The 18,776-nt window shown below is 37.4% G+C and overlaps 1 protein-coding gene across 13 annotated transcripts in view; it reads right to left on the reverse strand.

Annotated features, from left to right (window-relative positions):
- mecom (MDS1 and EVI1 complex locus) overlaps positions 1-18,776 on the reverse strand; it is a 569,027-nt gene that overhangs the window by 8,678 nt on the left and 541,573 nt on the right. For all 13 annotated transcript variants that reach the window (XM_008106050.3, XM_008106051.3, XM_008106049.3 and 10 more), the window contains 4 exons: positions 6,953-7,119; positions 4,889-4,966; positions 2,471-2,640; positions 804-933 (listed from right to left, as the gene is read on the reverse strand). In XM_008106050.3, coding sequence (XP_008104257.1) covers positions 804-933; positions 2,471-2,640; positions 4,889-4,966; positions 6,953-7,119 — 545 coding nt within the window. The remainder of the gene's footprint in view (positions 1-803; positions 934-2,470; positions 2,641-4,888; positions 4,967-6,952; positions 7,120-18,776) is intronic.

Here is an 18,776-nt window from a genome sequence, read left to right on the forward strand (position 1 = left end):
CAGACCCCTGTACATGTGACAAACTTCTCACATAAACAGTACATTACAGATCTTAGTTCCTGAATTGGCTGTTTGGTCTCACACACAAAAATTAAACAATGGTGCAAATCCCAGAATGGGAAGCATTGCTCTAACACTCAGAAGCTCACTTGGCAGCCAAGGACTACAAGAGTCTTAGTTATTTTAATCCCCATCCCATCCAATTTGAAGGAAATGTAAACTTCCCTTGTGCTGGGGTCAGACACATATTGCTGATACTGCTGAAGTTTAAATGGTTGAAACTTGCTGATATATGGGACACTTCTGGTCAAAACACCAGATTAGTACTTTGAATTGAACACCGTTTTTGACCTGCTTACTCCGCATATGTTAACATCAGCACATTTTACTTTGCTAATCACCAAGAGATCCAAGCTATGTTTTCAAAAGGATATTGTGAACACACCATCCCACTATATTGCTTTGGCAGTTCAGAAAACACAACAAAAGGCTTAAGTGTCATTTCTCTGCTTGTTTAAAAAATCTAAAAGAAGGGTTGATGAAATATTATGCATTGAACTAATTTGGTTTAAGGATTGTGAGATTACGATTGGAATGCAAACCTGTAGTTCTTGTATGTAATGGGCACAATCCAGAATTTTATGTAACCAGAACCCAATGAAATCAGCTCATGTCTCAATTTAAATCCACTGAAGGAATTATATCTTGATTCTGAAAAGTTCTTACTGGAAAACAAGATGGCAAAGCAAGACTTTGGAAGGAAAGAAGCTACAGTTAATGAAATCACAAAAGTTGCCTCATACCTTTCTTCTGAATTGTTGTGATTGCTATTCCCGATGAAATTACGAATTTCTGTGAAGTATGAGTCCTCTTTGTCATCTAAGATAGCACCTGTGCTTTCGAGTTCAGAGTGAGGGGAAGATGTAGCAGTACCTTAATGGAAAGGCAAACATGTTTTTTCAATCACATGCATATTTTATTTATTTAATTTGTATGCTGCCTTTCTCCCAGAGTGGACTCTAAGGTGGCTCCCCAATTAGACAGTCAATCCATCTAATACGGAACTATTGTCATTGTTATTTAAGGAAGCAATTCTTCTCAAAGGAAGCAATTAGAAATTTTAACAATTTTCTTCTCACTATGAAAAAGTCTAGAAAAAAATCATGCAATTTTAGAAGCCTATTTGCAATTCAGAAGTGATTCTGTGAAGAATTCACATGTGGTTGTTTTACACAGAACACAGCATTTTCTATGTAGAAAATAATATCCTTAAGCAAATGCTGTTTCTTATGTAGAAAAACTACTTTCAATGCAGATCACATGAATCCATTTTATGCAGGATGAACCCTCAATTGCATCATTTTCTGTACAGAAAACATAATTTTCTTCATAGGAAACAAGTTTTTTGCACATAAAATGCTGCCTTTTGTGCAAAACAACCATGTGTAAATTGCGTACTGAATAAGGCCTGAATTGTGAAAATTCTTATTAGTCTAGGACTTCTCTGGCTGAAGATTCTTAACACTTGAAAAACACTTTTGTAAACCATGTTTTAAATTTTTTTCACATATTCTCTCCATTGGTAATTTCGTTGTATATGAAGTTTCATAACTTCAATTCCTAATATATGATTTATCTAAGTTGCTTTAGTAGGTGATGGACTTGCTGTTTTCTAAACAAACTGAATATGAGTTCTGACTAAATTCTGGATACATCTTGAACAGTATCCACTGATTGTGTTCCACTGATAGAAAGGTCAGATGAAATGGAACTCAAAGGGAGAAACCCCCGCCCCTCATTGCTGACTCCTCCAAATTTCCAAGACAAGTTGTGAAGTGTTAGGAAACTCTCCAAATCTTGCTTGTATGCAGCATAGAAAGCTGAGGGGATGGGCAGGAAAGAATGTTCAATTTCAGCTGTCAGAAGAACAGAAGGATACATGAACAGATCCCATACTTAAGCTCATAGGGGTAGGCAATGTGAGACCTATAAGTATGGATTACATTGAGTCTTCTGCCACAGAAAAGCTCTTCCCTCTGTCTAAATGTCTTCTGTTGGCTATCAATACTGTGCACGGGCTGCAAGAGTTGAGTAGGGCAAGGGGAAAATCCTAATTAATTAGATATTACCTATGGGCAGGGTTGCTCAAATCTCGCAAAACGTTGAACTGTGCTTTCCTAGAATCATAAAGTCGGTTTAACGCGCTGTGTCATCAGGGGCTCCCATGCTGCAAGCTATCTTCATGCATAATAGTGGAAGATTTCCATTTTGACTACTTAAAAATCGGAAGATGAAGTTCAAGCTATGGTATTCTCTCTATAATGCCCTACAACTGTCCTAGAATGCAAAATCTGGGCTGTACTGGGTTGTTATAATTCTACAAATGAACAATAGTCTCCTGGTCCTGGATGAACTCGTGAATTTAATTTGATTAAATGTTTTATTATACAAAAGGAATATAGTTACATACCTGACATGTTGCCGTTCTCATGTTTTTTGAGATGTCTATCTAAATTAGTTTGCTGGCCAAAGCACCTGTCACATAGATGACATTTGAAAGGCTTCTCCTTATTGTGGATGTTACGAACATGTCTCTGCAGGTTAGATGATATGCTAAAAGACCGGTCACAGTATTTGCATCTGAAAACAAATATAGTGGTGGAATGAGCAATATAGCTAGAAGAAAAACTGGAAACATTCTTCTGGATTACACAAGACCTTTTGGGACTCAACTGTTATATATATATATATTAGCTGTGCCCTGCCACGCGTTGCTGTGGCCCATTGAAATTGCACTGAATAGCTCCGGTTTTTGGGGGTTTTTAGGCCCTGTGGAGGTTCGTGACATGATATTTTGTGGTTTCAACCTCGAGGCATGGATGCTGGATTGTGTTGTGAAATTTCGAGGTTGGGGGATGTTTAGTTTTGTTGTTTTGCTTGGTGCCAGGATTCCATCACTCTTATATATATATAGATATATATATTATGGAGTTAACTAGTGATGTGCAATAATTTTTTGCTAGTATCATTCATACCCTTATGCTAGTTTTTGTTTGTTAATCCCTACTGAATTAGATTTTGCTAGTGCAATCCAATGACATTTTTTAAACCTAAGTACTACATGCATATGTGCAAAATTGATTCTGAACTTGAGAAAATTAATCACATCAACCTGTCCCGCATCAACCCACCCTCATTCACAAACATTTGCATATTCAATAGACTCCTTAGTTATATGAACAAACTGATTATTTCAAAGTGAAAAACACCTAAAGTAGGATAATCCATACCTATAAATTTAAAAAGTATTGTGCCAAAGCTAATGCAGTGTAAAACGTTGACAAGCACAGTCCTATTGTTTCGTGCTGTTGCCAGTGCAGTATAATTAAGCAGCTGGAGAAGAAGGAAAACATGAAACGAACTGCTTCTAAAGGCTCAAATAAGGTAGAGAGGCCACTTTCCTCCCTGTTCAAAATTACATTATGTGATAAAATCTTTTCTTGAGGAATTAGCTTGCTCAATTGCTAATCATGGAGGAAATTCAGTTATCTGCCCAAACACAGAAATAAACAATCCACATCTTTAATATGGTGCCAACACGAGCAGTTTAGTCTATCACTCTGGTACCAGAGGCATCAATTTTCATACTCTGGAGCGATTTGAAGTCCCTGAAGCCTTTAGAGCATTGCCCTCTAAGCCATTACTAAGACATACTATAACTATTCCAAATTCTCTAACTGGCAGCTGGCCAACCGTCTTCATCACCATCATTCCCAACCCCCGCCTCCTCCAAACTATTTCTCCTGAACTTCAAAATCTGTCTGTTACATTGTGCGCTAAGTCAATTATGTGGGGAAGAAATTATGCATTGCACTGCTAATTGTTTCTGGCTGTTATGCAGTGGAAGAGCATAACATGTTTCAAGATACCTCTTAATACATGAATTAAATTACATGCAAGCTCACTTCCCAAATAAATTCAACACTGAGGGGAAAAAAATCGATCCCAAACAATGAGCTTTTTCAACTCTTTTCAAGCTGTAAAATGTGTGCTTGTTTTGTTAGAACATGAGCTGAGTTTCTTCCTATTGATTTCATTAAGCGAAAGTTCCATCTCATACAATTAAAATTCTTTTCCCATTTCAATGTACGAGTTGAGTCCCATAGGTCATAAGGGCTCCCTCGATTAAGTCCCATGGAAATCAATGCAACTTAGCAGCAGAGAAGTGGGTTGAAAGCACTGGGGAATGAGATTAGAACTAGCTAGCCATGCTTGAGAAGAGAATAATAGAAGAGAAAATGCTTGTTGTTTCTTAACACACTTTATAGAGAAATAATGAAAATGTTGTATGCAGCCCATTCCAAAACCCAAAGCTTGGAAAATTTATTTTTTGTATCATGGCACCTATGCTGATTGTGGGGATTCTATGAATTATAATGCAAAAACTAACTTTCCAATTTCAACAGAAAGGAGGAAACTATGAAAATCTGGCCACCAATATTTAAAAAAAACTCTAAAAGCAGAACAGTAAATAAGGAACAATACTCTGAAAACACAGGAATTCCAGACATGAATCAATCAGGGCCAACTATTACTCCCACCCTGGACCTTCCATAGATATATAAACCTCCCTTACCTAGTTTCGAATATACCTCGCAACTTCTGGCGATGGCTACCACAGATGTGGGTAAAAAGTCAGGAGAGAATGCTTCTGGAACATGGCCATACAGTCCAGAAAACTCTCAACAATCTAACTTTCCAAAGCTGCACCAAAACCTTAGTTAATTTATATTACTTAAATTTGTTAGCAAAAGACTGCAAGAGCAATCTAAGAGTCCTGAAATAAGAATCCTAACTTTACTACTCCATGAACAGAACCATCTTGTACCTGTAAGGTTGTTCGCCAGTGTGCGTCCTCAGATGACGGGTAAGGTTTGCAGATCTTGGAAAAATCTTGCCACAGTATCTGCCATTAGAAAGTGGTTTACAAGCATGTGTTTAACATTTAGCTTTAAGTTACATAAAGAAATCATAAACATCACCTTAACTTCAACCCAGTCTTAAATGGAACTATTTCTTTGGTATTTAAATCTTTCTGAGAGCATATTCAATAAATACATTGAAGGAAAACTTTATGGATTAAGCTAGTGATGTTTGAATTTGCCAGTGTACCCACAAGCCATGTATGAGAGCAGACTTTCATTTTAATGTTTACCCAGACATACTATACTTATTCACTTTGTCACTTCCCCAGCCGAATGTTTCTAGAGAGGAAAGGAATCTTTTATCAAAGGCTTAGAATCTTGGCTTGATGGAAACAGGTTTTAAATCGTTTCGCTTATTCACAGTGTCAGCAAATGTGGAATCGTTCCTCCCACTGAAGATCAGACCAGACATAGTTCAAGAGATCTAATCCATCAAGGTATGTTTCTATAATAGTGGGCTCTAGAAATAGCTGATGTGTTTTCAGAAAGATCAGATAAATTGATATGCCAGTTATCGAACTCATACACTGGCATCCTGAAAATGAGATACAGAGATAAATAGCAGGTTGAAATTACAAATAACGGGCAAATAGAAAAGAGCAATGGCAGATTATTCTTTTAAATCAAGGCCATTTCCCATAAAATATACATCCAGAATATAATGCATTTTTAGAGGATTATCACTGTATTTAAATATTAGTTTGAAACTATTCTGACACTATTTCATTTTGCCAGATTCATTTGGTGACTATTTCATATGAAACCAAATAAGAAGTTTATGTGTCTTATGAATTTACCTATGAAAATACGATGTTTACTGTGAGAACCTGGGAATCATTAGATTCCTTGTGCATTATATATTCAGTTCCTTTATCTATTGTTGAAGTGTCCCCAAATAGGCATCTTTGAACAATGACTCCATATTTCCTTGACATATGTTGGGTTATTTAGCTTATTTTATTTTACATCCATACATTTTACAATACTAATTCCCAAACAGTACCTGTAGCCCTATAGAATTGAGAGAACAGTAAAAATGACTAGTCAATTCCATCCCTGTAATAAATGTACCTATATCTGTATCTGAAAGGACTTCATTATGGTGGAGTATTGCTGAGTGAATTACATTCTGCACTGCTACTGTATTTTTACTTTTCAAAAGTGTACATGTATGTTCATCTCCTATGTGTCCATCTTTAAAAAAAAAGAAAAAAAGAAAAACAAGGCTGAAAACAGTTTCAGACATGGGTAGGTGCAAACTGTGTAACTTGTCAAGAGTGTTGTGCAAATATTCACTATTTAAATTCTGACAAAATGTTCATATTCAAATTTGCACCATAATGATGTGTGAAATTCATCAAATACAGAGGTCAACAAAAAGGATTCCTTTTGGATCAAGCATACAGCTTTCCAGTTGAGACCTGAAAAACCACAGATGTCTATGTGCTTGATCCAACTTTGAGACAAGACTTCCATTGACTTCTTTAGGAAGATGCTGATTTCAGCCAAATATCTGCAGTGACGACTCCATTTTTTTAAAAAAACACTTCTCCTAATCACTCATGAATCTTAAGAAATTTCCCTTCTGGCATTATCAAAGGAAAGAACCACAGAAAAACAGTCTCGCAATTCACGATCAGAAAAAAAAATATGAGGGAAAAGATCACACATTAATGTAAAGGTGATGAGGAAATTTTGGAACAAGCCCGTGTATGTAATGCTTTGGCCTCATTTATCAAGCTCTCAGTAACGCAGGACAAATTTCTCCTGTAATTATAAATAAACACAAAAATCAAACACTATGCCCATGTCTTGCTGAATACAGAGGCTTTTAAAATTTGAGTGACCCACCATAATCCCTATTAATCATCAAAACTCAAGCAATTTTAAAAGTAAACAGCAGTGGCTTGCAAAAGAAGAGAGATGTTAAGAGAGCCTCTTGTGGGAGATTAGCTTGGGGAGCTTACCTGCAGGTATAGCGTTCCTTGCCCTTTCGTAAAAGGTTCTCCGGCAAAGTACTGGGAGGGGCTCTGAAATTGAACATGGACGGGACGGATTGTATGAGGTCACTGGCTTCTGGTTTCAGGGCGCTAAAGCTCTCAAGCTTTTCAGCCATGTTTTCTATAGCTGACATCTGTAAGAAGGTGGAAAAAACAAGTCCCATTGGAGATATCTTTAAACTAGAACAATTGAAGGTCAACAAAGAGGCACTACTTTAGAAATTCTATCATATCTAGTTGGCAAAATCTAGAGATTTTCTACCAATTTAATAGCTACAGATGAGCTTTAGATTTCTCACACACTGTGATTTACTGTAATAGAGATAATATTAACAACATAAATTGAATTAAAGGTAATTTGATAGTCATGACATCACTAAGGAACTCCAGAAACCGCAGTTTTGTTAGCTATTTCCAAACCTCATGCACACATTTAATTGTTAGCCAAAGGCCACAAATTTAACAAAATAAAATTGTTTACAAAATATAAAGATGTTATCAACTCATAACTATAAAATATCAAATACCAATATAAATGTTCAGCCAGCATCCTGTTCGTCATCCAGTGCACCACTGTCATGCTCACTAAGACCCACCTTTCAAGGGAGACAACCATACTAACAAAGGGATTCTGAGATGCTGACAATTGGGTTTTTTTTATCGTGACAGAGAGCCCCGGTGACAAAGTGTGTTAAAGCACTGAGCTGCTGAACTTGTAGACTGAAAGGTCCCACATTCAAATCCCGGGAGCGGAGTGAGCACCCACTGTTGCTCCAGCTTCTGCCAACCTAGCAGTTCGAAAACATGCCAATGTGAGTAGATCAATAGGTACCGCTCCGGCGGGAAGGTAACGGCGCTAGATGCAGTCATGCCTGCCACATGACCTTGGAGGTGTCTACGGACAATGCCAGCTCTTCGGCTTAGAAATGGAGATGAGCACCATCCCCCAGAGTCAGACATGACTGGACTTAACGTCAGGGGAAACATTTACCTTTACTATCGTGTCAGAAGCGACTTGAGAACATACTGCAAGTTGATTCTAGTGTGAGAGAACTGGTTGTCTACAGAAATGTTGCTCAGGGGACTCCTGGATGTTTTAGCAGGGAGGCTTCGCTCATGACCCTGCAAGCTAGAGCTGACATATGAGAGCTCACCCTGTTTTGAGGATTCTAACCAGCGACGTTCAGGTCAGCAGTTCAGCCGGCACAGGGGCTTAACGCATTGCTCCACCATGGCTCTTGGCAAGTAGGGTATTAAATGGTAGCATCTCCAGCCCTCTCCTGCCAGCAAGCCAATGGTACGATGAGCAATTGTGAGAGGGCCCCACAGTTAACTGTGGCTCACTGGCAGGAGGGGTCTGCATACTTCTTCCTTCGGTGTCCTGCTCACCAGCATCATGGAACTCCTTGGTTGATGTGGCTCCATGCTAGCCAGTATGGTGTGTTTTGTGGATGTCAAAAAGGGAGACATATCACAGCTAAATCCTCATAGCTATTCCATACAGGATTTTGTCAATTAATTATAAACCAAATATTTAACTAATATTTTGTCAATTTATATGCTAGTAATAGAAATAGAAACCTATATCTTATTATCCCCTTTCCTTCATACTTTCATTGGGCTGAATAATTTTGGCAGCCTATGATATGGAGGTTATCACAGAATTACCACTTTCTCATATGATGACAGTTCTGAAAGAACCTTGGAAGTAGACTGTCATTACATAGTTAAATCTATTATTTTAGCTCTTTAGCCACTTATTTAGCAGTCACTTTGCCCCATGAAAATCAGTTCTAATTATCCATCTTGGTTAAATTCAAGGTACTTTTTTCTCTAACTGTTAATATCCAATAAGATTTGCATGGTACCACAAGAAAATAATATTTTATTGTTTTCTGCTGCTCGGAGCAGTGGAATCAAGCTACAGGAAAAGAGATTCCACCTAAACATTAGGAAGAACTTCCCAATGGTTGCAGCTGTTCAACAGTGGGATATGCTGTTAAGAACACTATAAAGTCTCCTTCTCCCACAGTTTTTAAACAGAGGTTGGATGGCCATCTGCTGAGAGTGCTTTCACTGTATGTTCCTGCATGACAGGGGTTTGGACTGGATGGCCCTTGTGGTCTCTTCTAACTCTATGATTCTATAATAATACCAGAGGCATAATTTCAATTCAATGGTTTTCAATCTTGTCAGTTTATACCTTCAGATGCCAACTACTCATTCATTAATTCCATTTATAGGCTGCTCTTCTCAAAATGGCTCACAAAGCTAAATCAAGATGAGGTAATCATCCAATATTAAAAATCAAAGCACATTTAAAACTCACCACATTAAAAGCCATTCAAAAACATAAGAAGGTTGAAAATAAGAGGCCACCCCCCTTAAAAAGGCTTTCTGCAAGCAGTTGCTCGTTGTTGCATGTCATGCATTGATGCACACAATTGTGTCTGTCTTACACATTTGGTTGTGTATTTAATTTTATAACATCACAATTCATTAAATCTGGCAGTGTTGTATAACTGTGAAATAATTCAATGAATGTCAAGTTGCCCTTCATTTCTCTGATGTAGGATCTCGGCTGTTATGTGCAAAAAAAACCCAATAAATACGCATACCTTTCTGCAACACAATACAGTACTAGTGATTTCTAGCCCTGCAGTCCCATACAAGATTTTACAAATTTAGAGCTTTCTCTGTAGTTGGTCGATCATATCTAATGGAACCAGCTTATTCCCGAATGCAACAATTTTATTTATAGAATACCAATAGAATATGAATAACTCAGGTAATCTTAAACATGCTTATTTAACAGCATGCTCCACTGAACTAGAAATTCTAATCCTTTGCTAATTTTGTTCTTTGAATCAGCAATGAAATTGTTTTAGCATTTTTTTTTGCTGCAAGAAAGTCATCAAAAACTGGTCAGTTTTCTAATACTGCAAAAACACAGCTTAACAACAACAAAATCTTGGTATCTTGATTTTTAGGCCTATTCCTGGGGTTATCTGATGCACTCACTGAGAAACCAGCATTGGATAGACCGCATTAGCTCTATTTTTTTAAAAAAATATGGTTCTCATGGTTTTCTATGGGCGAACAGATGGAGACTGCTATATGGCATATGTTCTGTATCTCAAAAACTAGAACTGATAGGGGCAAACTGGGCTCATTGTTTGAATCAGCAGGTCACATATACCCAGAAACAGGGCTAACATTTGAGGCATCAAAATGTGTGTTGGCCAGTGATTTGCAATTCAAAACGTAGGTAAAATTCACATTATTACTTTTTGTCAAACAAATGCTCTTTCCTGATCAGAAAATTTGTAAGTGAGCTATCTTTGCAAAAGTGGTGTTGCGGCGGGGGGGGGGGGGGGGGGGGAGGAAGAGACACAGAAAACAAGGGTGGGATGGAAATCCTGTTATCTGTATAAGCAATCTCCAGGTTATGAACAACAGGTTCTGTAGGTCTGCTCTTAAGTTGAATTTGTATGTAAATCAGAATAGGTACATTTTAAGTATAACTCCAGCCATATATATAATCTTTGGATAGTGTTGGGAAAGACGAACATCATGAGGTGTTTGTTTTGCTGCCTGTACTCCTGTTCAGAAGATTTCACCTCACTTTCTGCCCCTGTGATATTTGGATTTTGAAAAATTTGGCTTGTCATGGAAACAAGGATTGATGAGAAAGCTTCAGTGGAGACACCTTTTCCCCATGTTAATTCTTTCAGAAGTGAATATCTCTTCCAAGGGGTAGATTTCTCTCAATTGTTATCTCACCTCTGTTCTCAACTATAAGTAGTTTTTGAGTTGGATGTTTGTAACTTAGAGACTGCCTGTAAAGTGAATGCTGTTTTCCACAGGGAAAAAAACCATATGTGAATTTCAACCACAAAGATTTATATCAGTCTAGGTTTCTCTCTATCAGGTTTCTCACTTGGAAAAACATTCTCCAACCCATTTTTTTAAAATAGTATTTCTAATATTCTTTCCATTCCTATACTAAACTCATGGTACTTTCAGAGTAGACATGCACAGAGTAGCTCTTAAATATTTCTAAAGACAACTTGGATATGGACATCACAAATTTACCAACAGATAAGAAGAGAGAGGAATCACAAGGACATAGCAGAAATTTAGACATCTTCAATGCCTACTTTTGATAAAGATATATTGTACTGGAAATACTGGTAAATAAAGAAGTGTTTTGTTAAATTAAGTAGTTCCTTCCTCTGCAAAACTTGTAAGTTTACAGATTCCTCCCTCATTCTCATCTGATTTGTCGAAGAGTTTTAAGACATTTATCTGAAAAGAAGTATAGAGAACTATATATTAATTCTCAAGGACTGCCCTAGGGTAATCCTGCAAAATATCTCAGGACAGAAAATGTGGCTTAACTCCTTTACGCTAAGGGGTTTATGGATTTGATTTGCTCCTTACTTATTCCACTAAGCTTAATATTACTTACTATTCATACCAAGAGATATAGAATAAGACTGCTTTGGCTTATACTTTGTTCATATTAGGGTCCAAGATAAATATCATAGTCTGCTGTGTGCCTGCTGTTTTTAGTCCAAAATAAATGTCTGTTGGTTTCCTTGAAATGACTATTCATGTTCTGCTTAGTCCTGGTATTTTTCTCCCCTTTTGCCCGTAGCCTGCCCTCTCGTTTCATGCTCAGACTCTTAATGCTCACTACAAATTGCAATGTACAGGGTACCACTGCCAATTTGCCAAACGTCTTTCATCAAGCAAGGGAGGGGGATCTCAGAGGGAAGTCAAGATGCATTTACTTGTCAAGAGACAAATGGGAAAGCAGAAGAAAGCAGTAAGGGCTGGAAGCTCTGAGGTTTGATTCATAATCACTCAGCTGCTAAAACATTCTCCACAGATGCAAGTGGACAGAGCATTTGTCAATATGAAGGGTTTTGACGGGTACTGATCGTAGAGCCAAGATATGTAATGATGACGCTGGGTTGGGGTAGGAGGTAATTCTATCCTGGTAGAGCAATGTCATTATCAGACCACAGAGTTCAGCATTATCGTAACATATTTTTTTATTCCTTTCCATTTTTACTCTCCCCAGAATCAATCTGCAGTTGTGTTTCCCACTGAATTTAATCCCTCCTAATTGTTCCTGAGAGAAATAATTTTACTATCACCAGAGATCAAGGGTTAAAGTCAGGAAAGACTTCTGAATGATTCACGGTGACATATGGGTTTGAATAGGCCCTATTTTTAGCAAATGGGAAAAAAAATTCAACCAGGAAGATAAGATGTGACTTATTTACATACACACACATATATCTGAGTCAGTTTCATTACCAAGGGCTTTGATATCCATGTTTGGATCAACATTCTTCCTTCCCACACATTCTAATAGGATCAGATTAGCATTTCTTCCTTTTCTGGCAGAAATGGTTTAAGCAGCCAACTAGCACAGTAACTTATAAAGCTTTAAGGCCACAATGCACAACTTTGGTAAGTCTGGCCTTATGAAGCTTTATGGCAGCAGTACACAACTTTAGTGAATCTGGGGTTTTATGCAGTTTTCTGTCCAAGGATGGACTGCCAGAAAATGTAAGAAAACAAAACTGGAAGTCATTTCTGGTTTGAAAAGGAGGTACTTTCCTTGCTATATACAATGTGGATAAGGGGACAGTATTTGAAATAAGAATTGTATCTCTTGTTGGCTTCTAAGAGAAGCATTTCATGTTTTTTTATCAGAAAAGTAGATGATGGTTCCATGTACACTCCTACTTTAAGCAATTCCCAGTTGTCATGTTTTCTATTTATTTAGGTGCTTAAATATTTATGTGCTATATTATTTGCCATTCACACAGTGCCTCGAGCAGTTTAGATGAAACACAGAAATATGTAATTCACAGTGAGATAGCCACTCCAAACGCTGGAGAATTAACAAATGATGGCTAGAATCCTGTATGGCATAGTGTAGTAGATCCACATGTGGAACCATGCTACAACTAGCCTTTAAACACCCCTGGAGTCACTGTTGAGCTGCTGCAATCATCAAAGAAGTATTTAGCTACATCCTAGTAGCTGCATGTAAAATAATTATTTCATCTATTGAAGTCCTCTAGAGCAGGGGCTCTTCATTTTTTTTCCACTTGCAACCCCTTTTTGACCAAGACATTTTTATGTGGTCCCAGTTACATACATATATAATATTTATTTATTTATTTATTTCCATCATTTCTATATATTATGTATGTGTATACACACACACACACACACACACACACACACACACACACATATATATATATATATATATATATATATATATATATATATAGAGAGAGAGAGAGAGAGAGAGAGAGAGAGAGAGAGAGAGGTACAGGTATAAAATGAAACGCTTACTGATAATAAATCAGTAGTTGCTAGGCTTGCTAAACAGGCTGATTTTCCTTTTTGTGGAGTACAGATGAAGCATTTTCTGTAGAGTCCACTATAAACACTGCATGTTGCTGCTAATAGATTTGTGTAAATGGGCAGTATTCAAAAATCTTTTACTGTTGACAAATTTTTCAATACCCTAACACCCACAGGTTAATAAGCAGTGCTCTTTGGAGCCATCTTGTGCTTGGTTACAAGGAGACATAGCCAGATGCTTCTCCAGCTCCAAATCCTCAAGAATATGTTTAACAAGTGGGGTTTATGCCATACTGACTTGACCATAACAGAAGGGTTTGAGATTACGGATGTCTCATGATCATTTAGCAGCACTGTAGAGATAACTTAAAGCTAACAGTGGTAGAAAATCTTGCAAGAAATTTAGTAGCCATGATTAAATAAAATAGTCTCATATGGAACCCCTGCTTCCCATTAAAACTAGTTTAATTTACTCAATATCCTGACAACTTTATGTAGTATGCTTCCTCACCGTACTCCACATAAACTATTGGCATTAGTGAGTGGAGTAATCTATTTATTTATTTATTTACTTACAGTATTTATATTCCACCCTTCTCACTCCGAAGGGGAATCTGGGTGGTCACAGAATATATATATGAGGCAAACATTCAATGTTATTTATACACTAACAAAACAGACATTTGTACATAAATAGAGGTGTATATATAGGCTTTTCCCATTTTGGCATTTTGGAAGCCTGTGCTCTGTTCTGGCCACTGGGGGGTGCTGTTGCTCCATATCCCTGTCCAAGAGCTTTGTTCGGAAACTTCCTCCTTGATTGAATCCCCGGCATTTTTTCTAGCATTTCCTTATGGGTGCTTTAAAATACCTCCCCGCTTTTTAAAAGCAGTACCTATTTATCTATTCACATTTTGCTTTCACACCACTAAGTAAGCAGAAGCTGAGCTAAAAGTCAGGAACTCACCCTGACCTGGGCTTCGAACTGTCAACCTTTTGATTGACAAAATTTACTGCAGCTGCTGGTTTAACCTGGGGTGCTAAAGCCTGGCCCACTATGGTATCATAATGTAAGCACAGGCTGTGTTTACCTGGGGTTGAAGATCTCATGGAGGAGCTATTTTTAGTGGCACTGCCATCCCCTTTCCTAAATAGCTCAGTTAAAGTTACTGTCTTCTTTAAATTGGAAAACATACATTTTGGATAATCTCCCCAAATCCCACAATTCTTGAGCTATTACTCCAGGAAACAATTTCTCCAGGATCTGCTCAAAAATCAGTCACTTGAAATCAACTGGAGACAAAATGAGGGATTACTTGCCCCTTTCTGTCATATATTGTCTTTCTTACTATTTATATTCACTCACTGCTGAGAACTACTGGAGCAGCATGAAAGCTATCAGGACAGCCTTCCTTTAATCTTCTTAATGCCTGCTAGGGTAGCCATTTGCCCCAGCTGAGGCAAAAGGTCATTGTTTCCTCATCTGAACAGATGTTCCCAGACAAAGAAAACCAAAGAAAGGTTGCTGAGTCAGAACTGAGACCAAGAGGACATATCAGCAGTTGAAGGGGAAGGAAACCCTTACAAGATTGTCATAGCTGTAACAATAGAAGCAAAACAGAGGCCATTCATAGTGAAAATGTTTCATTACTTAGTTCCCAAATATACAAGGCCAAGTCATCTGCCTAGAAATCGCTTCCCTAATCTAGAACACCACTATCACTACTAAGCATTTATATAGCATATTTGATAATTCAAAGTGCCTTTTACCAATTTTTTAAAGTGAGTCATTATTAGTCCCATATTGAGGTGGCAGTTAAAGCAGAGAGAGATTATGGTTCCCTAAATGAGGTTATGGCTTATGTGGGATGTGAACCAGAGAATTCCTGACTCACAGCTTATACCTATTACGTTTACCCAATTTTCAGAAGAAAAGCACCTATCTGAAAACTTGAAACTTCAGGAATTTGCCAACAATGACTCATTGGCAAAAGAAACACAGTCTTGCCTGTTTTCCTTGTCCATCCCTGCATGCCCAATATTATAGAACAGTTTCCAGGGCACAGTATTGGTCTCAAAAAGAGGGTAAAAGACTTACAACCCCACTGAACAGACACACAGATTTAGCCCTCCTTAAAAAACAACAACAACAACAACAACAACAATGCATTATTATTGAATCACACTATTGTCCATTGAGCAGAATCACAATGGCCAATCTGGCATAGGGGATATGCCTATGCAATATGGTATTGTGGCCATATGGCATAAGGATGGAAAGTAGTGTCAGGTCTATGAACCACTTTTCTGTGACCACTGGCATGGTCAAAAATGTAAAAACAAGACCATAAACAACTATAAAACCATGTCTGGATTTGAAATTCTTTTTATTTTTTAATTTTTCTTATTGTTATTTTATTAAACCACTGAAAGAGACTAAAGCAGATTTAAAAGTTGAGCTCTTCTGGGGGTTTTCAGGAGTGGCCATTCACACACACAACACACTGACCAGAAAGAGAGTCTGGAGGGACCAAGTGTCACAAAAACAACCTGAAAAATGTGAGCACCACAAGAGCCAAACTGTATACTCTTAGTAGTAAAACTCATTAGTAGCAGTGGATCAACTCCCAGAATTCCCTTCTAACTAAATATTTGAGATTTATTTCCCTTGAACTACAGAAACTGCAAACGTTTCTCATGCACATTCATACTCATACAATAAATGTATGAATATAGTTATTAAGAATGAACTTTCGGGGGAGACTGCTCTCAAACAGAACAAACAAGTGGAAGGAACACCTCATATAACTTTGAAACTATTGTTGTTTTAAAAAAAGAAAAATCCCCCAAACACAATGGAATTCACCACTCAGGGTATAGTTACCTCTGATATCATAGGTAGCTTTTTAAAGGGATTAGACAAATCCACAGACCTAAGGTACAAGAGATAAGAATGGAATTCTATATTTAGAAGCAGTATAGCTTTGAATTATCAGAAACGGAGAAGTCGTTTCCAGGTGTTGAAAAATACTGGATTAAAGAGCCATTAGTGTGATCTTCCATTACAATTCTTATGTTCCTGATTGTGGAGTGGATCAGCATATGCAGACAATGTCACGCTTAGAGCCAGCTGCAGACATAAGGAAGGATTTGGGCTATCAAGTAAAGGCAGAGCACTTTAAATTGTGGTGCCATATTCCCTCTACTTTTGCCAAATCTCTCTCTCTCTCTCTCTCTCTCTCTCTCTCTCTCTCACACACACACACACACACACACACACACACACACACACACAAATGGAGAAGCTGCCATGAGCTGCACAATTTCCTCCCTGTGGGAAAGATTGTACTTTCCCATTCAAAAACAATAATAGGTTACTTCACAATATGAGAGAAAATTCAGAACAACAAATATGGAATCAGATTTTTATGTCTTCCCTAGACATTCTGAATGTGGTGAGGTGGCAAAATAGTTGTTTTGATTTTGGGTACTTTATCCTTCCTGTTACATGGTAAAACACTATCTGCTCCTAATATGGTTAAATTGATTTTAAAAACTATTATGTGACATACAGAACAATAATTTTAATTTGCATCAAACTTGATTTTATTTGCATCCACTGACGTTTACCAAAGGAAGTGGCTTGAATCTCCTCTCTCCTTTGTATCCGGAAGAGAACATACTGCTGCAGGACACAATCCTATATATAGTCCCAATTTTCTCCTGCCCAGACACAAAATTGAGAGTGCTCTACTGGGAATATAAGAGCAGAAGGGGATTTACAAGCATCTCAGATGGGTCAGATATCATCAACAAGCCTTGGGCATTCATGGTTAGAATTTATTAGATAGGAGTAGAAAAACAGCAACAGAAATATAGGGTAAATGACCTACTAAAAGTAAATAATGTTAACCTGATAGCTTGAAATGGCCTAGTAGGCAATGCTTTACAGTCCACGGCCTGAACATTTTATAAATAAAGGTAATGCAAGCTTGCATCATGATATTCCAGACTTTTATAAATGTTTTCCAGTCTGAATGATAGTGTGTTTAAGGATGAATCAGCATCTTATAATTCTTGCTCCAATAAATTTAACACCCAGCCATGTTATGTTGCATCTTTGTTTGGGACGTTCAAAGAGAATAATATAAATTTGTAAGCATGTATTTGTTCAGGTGGATGAAAAGGAAAGGGGAGCGGAGAAGAGGAACTTTGGTTAGAAGGTTGTTTTCATTATTTTTTCCCCATCTACCAGTTAAGAAGTAATTAGATAAGAGGGGAAAATAAAGTTAAAGTATTGTAAGCTGCTTTTAAATTTTGAAATGACTGCATGCACACAGTATGGAACAAATATATGCATCTGCATTGATGAACAAAAATATTTCAATGTTGATAGCCTTCAATCTAATTTTAATAGTATTATTTGCATTATATGTAAAATACCAACATTCTCAAAAACTGAAATTACATGTAAGTTGAGCATGTGATATACAAATATATTGGTAGCTTTAATAAGTGTGAGACTCGTGGGTTTTTTTTTCATGTCAGAAACAAGGCTGGTAAATATATAAGCTTGACACATGTGGCAGTGAAAAGCTGCAAGTTGGAGTTTAAACTGCATATATTGTAGTAACACTATGTGTTTTCAGAACAAATATGCCTGAATAATGTGGAAAGTGAAGGAATGAAGGAGATTTAATAAACAAATATTACACACAGAGGAACAAAACTCTTTCCACTACTTATTTTCCTATTGACCACATCCCATCTAGTAGTTTTTATTATCTGGAGTCAAATTTGACACCAATGTCATTGTGAGAATATGTCCACCTCACCTCAAGAAATAATCCTGGTTGACATGGTATTTCTGATAAGTAAAGTGCACACAAAACAATGTACACATTTTAAAAGTAAATGGCTAATGTGCAATAGTTAGAAAAATTCATAGAATCATGCTTTGGTCAATGACAAAAAGTGACTACTCCTCAATAAACTACACAAATAAATGCCCAAGTTAGGAAAAAGTGTATAAAATACAGTTGCATGAATTTTGATGCAGGGTGCAAACACTTCAAAACTTAATATTTAAGAAGACTAGAGGAAATGTATGTGGGATTTTGGAGAAACTGAATAAAGTACAGACTGAAAGATTTCTACCTCCCTAAGATCCAGACAACTCCCTCACACTTTCAAAGTGGGGTCATGGCCCCTTCTTTCTACTCGTTGCCAGCCATGCTCCATCATCAATATAAGTGGCAGCTACACAAACCCACCATTCACCCATTTAGAGCACAGCATAAAGAAAACAATATGCGTGCCAACATAGAATTCCTCCACACCAGGGAGATCTTTAAATGCATGCGGTATGTTGTTTGAAATCCTCCCTGATACGATG

Source organism: Anolis carolinensis, chromosome 3 (genome assembly GCF_035594765.1).
Source record: "Anolis carolinensis isolate JA03-04 chromosome 3, rAnoCar3.1.pri, whole genome shotgun sequence".
In the NCBI taxonomy this organism is placed as follows: Eukaryota; Metazoa; Chordata; class Lepidosauria; order Squamata; family Dactyloidae; genus Anolis; species Anolis carolinensis.